This window comes from Ovis canadensis, chromosome 7, assembly GCF_042477335.2.
Source record: "Ovis canadensis isolate MfBH-ARS-UI-01 breed Bighorn chromosome 7, ARS-UI_OviCan_v2, whole genome shotgun sequence".
NCBI classification, from domain to species: Eukaryota; Metazoa; Chordata; class Mammalia; order Artiodactyla; family Bovidae; genus Ovis; species Ovis canadensis.
The window spans coordinates 85,703,699-85,711,980 of NC_091251.1; the positions used below are offsets into that span (position 1 = coordinate 85,703,699).

General features: G+C 41.4%; 1 protein-coding gene across 1 annotated transcript in view; it reads right to left on the reverse strand.

Moving 5' to 3' along the window:
* The window catches only part of KCNH5 (potassium voltage-gated channel subfamily H member 5), a 387,182-nt gene extending 380,115 nt beyond the window's left edge, over positions 1-7,067 (reverse strand). Inside the window, exon 1 of the mRNA XM_069596769.1 lies at positions 6,217-7,067. Within this exon, the coding sequence (XP_069452870.1) occupies positions 6,217-6,289 (73 nt within the window). The 5' untranslated portion in view covers positions 6,290-7,067. The remainder of the gene's footprint in view (positions 1-6,216) is intronic.
* Between the last annotated feature and the right edge of the window lie 1,215 nt (positions 7,068-8,282).

Sequence of the window (8,282 nt, forward strand, 5' to 3'; positions counted from 1 at the left end):
AAAAGGAGTTATATCCTACATTATTAAGCTAGCGTATTTAGTGAAATACACTAAGGATGTTTTTTCGGGCTTGCTAAGGTATAACTGACAAAAATTGTATATATTTAAAGTATATAACTTGATGGTTTGATATCATATACAATCAAGCTGATCAACATGTCCATCATTTCACACAGCTACTATTTTGCTTTATTGTGTACGTGGCAAGAATATGAGACTGGAGTTTTTAAAATTCTGTTAGTAAAGAAAAATATTTTACAAATGTCCATTTCTTACAACACATAAAGGCTATTTTCTTTGACCTCAATTTCCACAATAATTACCACTGGTGTGTGACTTGTTATTCAGGTTTATTTGCTTTCACACTGTATCTATGTTATTCATAAAAGTACTCTATGACACATTTTAATTTCTCCCACTAAAGCTTGATTTTGTTTGGGACATCTCAGAGCATCTCTCAAAATATGGTTTCTAACTGTACCAAAAAGAAAAAAAAAATCCCTAAAACCAAAATTCAAACTTGATGACAGACAAGAAATAAAACCTCTTAAAGAAGTACTATACCTCCAATCATATTTTTTGAGAGTTTAATAAGTTTGGAAAACTTTGAAGAATATTTTAGCTCTGTATTTTATTTTTAAAGTTTGTATAACATTGAACTACTATAATCATGTAACATCCTAGGTAAGTATCTGTAAATTTGTAAACTATCTTTTAATAAAATCAAAGCACTATCATGAACTGATTCTACTTGATCAAACTTAATCAAAATTATATTAAGACATCTGATGAGGAAATTTTTTGTTGAAACAGAAAATATGTATTCATCCTTCTAATGTGAACATTATTTATACATAATTATTCTGCAAAACTTCATATTTTATATATATTATCACCACACTGAGATGGTTACAATAACATTTTGTTCATCTGCTAAAGTGAATGTCATACGAATCTAAAATTTGAATTTGTTTCCATAAACTGTTTTTACTAATATCACATTCAGTCAGAAAATGTTGGTTATCATCAACTAATATAAGATTTCAATTCCTTTCTTCATTTCACTTTCTTAAAGATCTTCTATTTTAGATATTTTCTGCCAAGAGTGACAACTAACTTCATTGATTTTTAACCCCCAAATGAGGAAAAGGACAGAAAAGAGAAACAGATATAAATTAGTTTACCTGTGGCAGAACCTATAGTGCCCTCTTGTGGTGAATCTTAACTACAGTACTCTGGAGAACAGCGCAACCTTTTCCTAGACTAAAGGCTGGAGAATGTAGAAGCATTGTTCCTCCATGCTAGCAAGCAGCTGTTATTAACAATGAAAGCAAAAGATAAATATTGACTAAACTAAAAGACTCCTTTACAGAAATTTACTCAGTCACTGTCAAAACAATCAGAGCTACTCCCTTCTACTCTATAAAATACTGCGCTATAGGTTTCTTTTAGTAGGGCAGTTGACAGACAGCCAAGCGTGTGGATTTCTTATACACTCTACCTCTGAAGTCCATGGGGTCGCAAAGGGGTGGACGCAACTGAGCGACTGAACTGAACTGGACTACTTCTGGAATCAAGCAAAAGATAGACAAACAGAGCAATTTCTAGTGAACACAAGGATGTCCTGGGATAAGCAGCTCCCTAGTCAACAAAGTACTGCATCTGTTATATAAGGCAATGTGGACTCTGAAGCATGGGGCAATCCTCTGGCTTACTTATAAATATAATTTAGGAAGTGGTCAGTGTAATTTCAACCTCTATGATATTTTAAAAGTAGAACTGATACATCATAAGACTTGGATAAACCAAAGCTTCAGAAATTCTAAGTGGCTTTATCAATATCCCCTGAAGAATGTTTTAGATCTTTCAAGAAAAAATATCAAGTACACTATACCAAAAAAAAATTTGTCCTTCATCATTTTTTTAAATTGGATGATAGTTATGAGTCATTCTTTACGTTTTAATCACTAGTTTTCCACTTCCTCTCCTATAGGGTCTCATTGAAGATCTCAGTTTTTACAAATATTAACTATAGCACAAAAATTATTTTAGATTTTCCTATTGGTAAGAGCAAAGAAAGTACTTGGGGAGGTATTTCGAGTAAAATGGAAAACTGAGTATACTGAGTTGCTTCTCTTGAAGGGTAAGCAGTTCATAAAATAGTGCTTTTTCTGTTTTCTTCTTTCCTGAGCCCCTTTTTTTCCTCTAAAAAGAAAACACTTCTATTTTTTCCTAATGTCTAAAATATTAAAGAACAATAGCTATATTCTAATTTAAAAGAAATTATTTTTATAGTTAAAAATTTTAAAATGGCAACTAGCTTACTGTCACTCAAACTAATAATGTCTGCCTATTTGCTAAGGAATCAAAGACAACATATACACAAACACGCACTGCCCAAAGCAGTAATCACATTGAAGCCCTTGGAAAGATTTTGTTTTGTTTAAATCTAAAGTTCCACCTAAAAGTCTTTAAAAAACTGCTACTTTCTTTCAGGTACCTACCCTCTACCCATAAGTGTACTGCTCCCTACAGCCCAAAACATATGGATGAAGAGCTTGCAAAAATACTGAAATTTAAATAAGGAAAGCTAACCTAACATTGTTTCAGACACAGATTCAGTCAGTAAGCACTTTGGATGGAAGCCTTCTATGAGACATTGCATGCCTGTAATGAACTTGCCACATAGTTCCTAAACTTGATCTTCCTAACTACATATCTTGATTTTACTAGCCAAAAATGTATCTAAATTTTGCTGTTGCATTTATGCTCTTGACCTTTACAACTTCTTAAATAATGTGCACTCTCTACCTATTAGAATCACATGTAATGATTGTAATTCCTTTAATTTGTCTAAAAATGATCTTATCTTTTATCTTAAAACTAACAAGAGGAATTTCCTACTTCTACCATTTGGGTATTTGGCTATATAGTATGTTTGTATCTATCCTACTCAATGGCCCTCATTATTTTATTTTATAGACTTTGAATCACCAATAACAATTTGAAATGCTTTCCCATAACAGACTGAGTCAACTAAATAAGGAAAATAAAAATCCAATCTCAAGAAGCGTAAAATAAGAGCAAATAGGCTATAGTGCCACTCTAGGGCAAAGAATACAGCACCGTTATTCTGGAAAATTGCAACTGAGGAGTTTGGAACTCTATTAGGAAATCCTCATGTTTAAACACTATACCCAAATATATCACACTTCTTGCTCTTTTGTTCTTCATCAAGAAGTATTCTGATGGATTTCTAATTGACTGAGATTTCAGCTCATTAGTGATAGCCTAATAAATAAAAGCTTGTATCCCTCCTTTTCTCTCTCCCCTACTTCCTGTTCCCTCCCTCTCTGTATTCTGCTACTTTTTACATCTCTCTTTTTCCCATTGAGTGTGTGAAAGAATGTATTTCCTCTGCATCTATCTTTGTGTCAGAGTGGATACCTGTCTGTATTTCATCTGTGTTCATCTCTACCTATGTTTCTACTCCATCTGATTCTCACTAAAAGATCTGATCTTTTCATAAGAAGAAAATGAGGTTGTATCAGAAAGAGAAGAATTTCTTGGAGTACAGGTAAACAGTCAATCCCAAACCATCTTTCTTTTTCTTAAATATACTGGGAGTACTGCTTCCCTTTTTTTTCACTAAAGCTCTGCCAATACATCACTTTCAATGTTGTTAAGTTATTGAATAATGAAATCTTTACTGTGACAAACTCAATCCATCTGTGAGAACCGTGATGGGTATTTTCTGTTAATCTCAATTAAACAATTTCTCAGAATGAATTGTTTGATTTCTCTGCCAAATCATACAGAAGTGACAACAACTATGGGATATTCCCACAAAACTGAACACTGTAATTCTCAGTTTCTGAGGTACTTCCTGTGTAAGTGGCACTGAGACATTTCAGTACTGATTACATACACAAGGACATATACTTACCTCAAATACCTAACACATTTCAAACAAAGCTGAGAGGTTTTGAGTAGCTGCATTGTAAGTTAGCCACAAGCAATTAGAGGTGATATTTAAAATGCGAAAACAGATGAATTTTCATTTGTACTTCATGCTATCCATGGAAAGAAACATTAAGCCAGTGAAGCAATTATAACATGAAGTGTAAAAAAGATAAAACATTCATTAATTTGGATAGTGGATTTAATATGGAGGCAACAGAAGCAGCTCTTTCTAAGCCACATAAAGTAAGTCATAATTTCATGGTATATCAGAAATAAAAGATATTCTGCAAACTGGCTCATAGTTTCAGTCTGTATAAGAAGTTTCATCCAAAGATGCTATAAGAGTAAACTTCAGTCAATTCTCATCTACTTTCTAGTTACCATGCAGAGCGATAGAGAACCCTCCAGATTTTTTTAAGGCCTTCTCTTAAAAGTCCTCTTGCAGACCAAATTGCATGGAGTTGAAATAACCCAAGAGGATGAGAAAGCTGAAAAAAAGGGGCTCTATCTTAAAAGCTATATCTTAAATAGCTAATTCCAATAAACTTTAAATTTCCCAAACTGGTTGTTTTAACAGTAATATCCCTTTGTACTCCAGATTTCTATACAATATTAATATAGGAAATAATGTATAAACACATAAATCATCTACCATAATGAGTTCATATTTTATATTATCATAAAAATCAAACACACATTTGAAATCACACTGGAATGGCTAAAAATATTATAGTTATTTTTTAAAACTAGACCAGGCCATTTTTTCCAACCCCAAAAAGTCAGTTCAAGACTTGAAACAGACATCGATAAAATAGGAAGAAATAAAGTCAAAAGTCACAAATTAAAGCCTAATACCATGTCAGAGATTGATGAAAAGTACCTTGGGACGCTTACATTACAGTCCCAAAATCAAGGGAAATATTTGCAAACCTGGTTTCAGGAGAGATTATATCCTAAGAATTAACACAACCTAATCTACCAATTCAGGAAAAGCACAATTGTGCCTCTCTCTGTCTTGCCCACTAAGCAGGGAGCTTTTTCTGCTTTTCTGAAAGCAGAAGTGTCTTAATCATTTTTTATCCAAAGGACCCCACAGAGTGTCTCTTGTATAAGGCATCCAAATAAATATTGTTTAATTGAATGAATGAATGATTAAACAATGATTATGGAACTGCACAGAGCATTTCCACTGCTTTAGTCCAAGATCTGCTGTAATTAATATGCAGAAATGTCTTTCTCATAATTCTCCAAGCAAAGGATCTCAAAGTAAAATAACTGGCTTCTGAAGGAAAAAAGGAACAACTTTAAAGCATATTTTACACATCTTGCTTGTAAAATTAAAAGTTATATAAAAGATTTGAAAACAAGTAGAAGATATATATTTCAGTAAAATGCAAAGTTTACAAGGTCCTAAAAGGTGAAATATATAACCATCCCCCCATTCAGATATCTTAGAGGAAATGAATGCACAAATGGACAGAAATTTAAAGTCACTCTAATGCAAGAAAATCCTAGCCTCAGTAGCAAAGTAGGACGGCATTTTTTAAATTGTTTCTTTAGTTATTTTAAAAGCACAGTAGCTATTGCTTCCCCTCTACATTTCTCCTGTTTAAGTCAAATCAAATATATAGATCAACAAAGACCAATGCCTCAGGAAAAAGAAACTTCAAATTTGACCAAAATAATCGCCTTTCCCTTTTTCCAGAACCGACTCTTTCTTAGGTTCAACTCCAAGCACACTCCCAAACACTAGGCTCCTTTCAACGGTACCCATTGGGCCTGAAAGCCATTCCAGAGACTTAAATCTTAAGGAGCCACTTTCACAGCCATTCCCAACTTAAGGGAAGCCCTTCCACCGAGATTAAAAATTTGATCAGTCTCTGCAGTCTACTTGATTTAAAAAAGAAAAATGTGGTGGAAAGATGAGCAAGAAAGACATCCCTCAACAAACTCAACTCTGTTCTCCAGCTGTACCTCCTCCCTACCCGCCGCTCCCCTTCGACTTCCTCGGCTCCCGGCTCTGGACAGGTGGGAGGGGGGTGAGTACGTCCTGGGGAGGGGCTGCAACAAACTTTCCTTCTGCCTCCTCGTTCCCACCCCCACCTCACATCAGGTCCAGCTGGTAACTGAAGCCACTGGGAAGGGCCGTCCGTATCCCCTTCCCCCCTTGGGAGAGGGATGAGATGAGGTGGATGGGGGGCGTGGGTGGGCAGGATGCAGGTGGAGGGGTGTTCTGACTGTAACTCTTCTTACCACTGGAGCGCCTGACGATGTTTTCCAGAAACGTGTTCTGCGGTGCCACCAGCCCTCTCTTGCCCCCCGGCATCCTGGGTCTAAAGAGCAGCGGCCAGGATCCGCGGCGGGGGAGGGGGGGTTGCAGGAAGAGAAGGTGGAGCAAGAAGAGGAAAAGGTGGAAGAGAAGATCGAGCCGAAAGAAGAGGGGTCGCGGCGGCGGCGGCGGGGTCCCCTGACTGCGTCTCCAGCCCGACCCGGATGAGCAGCTCTGGGGAGAAGGACCAGGCAGTTCATGGTAGTAGCACTGCCCCGGCCGCCGCTGCCCAGACTGTGGCGGTGCCGCGCACGGGGCTCGGGAACTGCAGGCTCCGCGGGGCACAGTGCGCCTGCGCCGCCCCCGCTGTCGCTGTCCCGCCGCTGTTGATGCTGAAGCTGCCGCTGAGGCTGTTGTCGCGGCGGCGGTCACCTAGGCGCGGGCTCAGCATTTCTCCCCCTGCCCCGACCACCGGGGCTGAGGGAGCAGGAAAAGCCCGCTCAAAGCCCTCTCTTCTAGACCCTTCGCTGCCCCTTCCTCTCTCCCTTCCCTCATCCACCCCTCTGGCACAGCTCGTTCGGGGCTGCCCCGCTGAGCCCAACTTCTGCCCGGCCGTGCGCCCGGCGGCCGCTCTTCTCTCCCTGGAGATCGAGGCTAATGCTCGCTGTCCAATGGGGCCCTGGAGAGGGCGAGAAAGTGGGGAGAGGCAGGCAGGATGCCAAAGAGAGCAATGGGCAGTCACAGGGGGTCACATCTCGGTTTCTCCAGCCAAGATCCCGAGTCCTGACTGCTCCCGGGAACGCGGCTGCCGGGGCGGAGGTGTTGATCATCTCCCGCTCCAGCCCAGGCTGCGAGCGGAAAGGGGACTGACTGGGCGGCGGGCGGGGACGCAGAGCAGCCACCTGACGCTGCTACTGCCCCCCTCTGGGCTTGGGCGTCCGAAGCTTAACAGGGGAGCTCTCTGCACCCGCCCTAGCCCACGCCTTGGAGCCAGAGCCAGATAAGGTCCGAGCGCAAAGCTGGGCAGGGCGGGGGCCGGAAATGGCCCCTGCACCCCAGGCTGGGTCTGGCGCGCGGTGGGGCGCTGCGACTGCACTGGGATCCTTCCCAGGGCTGCGGAGCGCAGAGGCGAGCGGCAAGCCCCACCGCCGCTAAGTTGCAGGAAAGGTTGCGCTTAATGAAACGAGTAGGGGAAGAGGGTGACCAATTCACCCTCCTAGAGAAGGAGTGCAGCGAGCAGCGTTTGCGGTGGAAAAACAGTGAAGGCGGTGGGCGCGGAGCTGCCCAGGACCGGAGCCTGCGAGCGGGAACCGTTTACAACAAAGCTCGGAACGGGCGACAGGAGGGGAATCCTTAAAAACAGAGCCCACAAGCCAGAGTCTGTGACGGACAAGGGAAAATAGCCTAAGTGCGAAGGGACTGGGGAAACAGAGGGAAAGAAATGAGGGCGCTCATGACAGCAAGGATACCTCCTTTAATCTAAGGCCGCGGTTCTAAGGGGTCCCGGACTGGAAGCACCTCCTAAGAACTTGTTTAAAATGCAAATTATTCGGCTCTACCCCAGAGCTCGGAAACCAGGAACTCTGGGAGCTGGGGCTAACAATGCTTTAAGAAGCCCTCCGGATAAATATTCTTGCTCAAGTTTAAAAAGAACTGATCTAAGGCTTTCGCTCCGGAGGCTTCGCCCGGGCCTGTCTAGAAAGGACAACTGCATAAACGGTGTTGAGGAGTGAGGACAGAAAGTGCGCTCAGGCCGGGTCAGAGGTTGGTGTCGAGGCAAAGCATAAAGTAGGAAGGCTAAAGGAGAGTTGGATGGGGGCGTCCCCTTTGCTGGCACCTGTGCTAGATAACCCTTGCTAGAAACGGTCAAACTGGGCTGCTCAGAAGCAGTAGGATTCTCCCTGGAAGGGGTCAGAGGAAATAATCTCTGCTCCACCCCTACTCTGGGCAGGGGGATAGGGAAGCGGGGGTGGTGTCTTCCTTTGGAGACCCCTAGATTACCAGTCACTTGTCTCAAGTTACTGTCCCCCTCTCCAGAGCAGTATGTGTA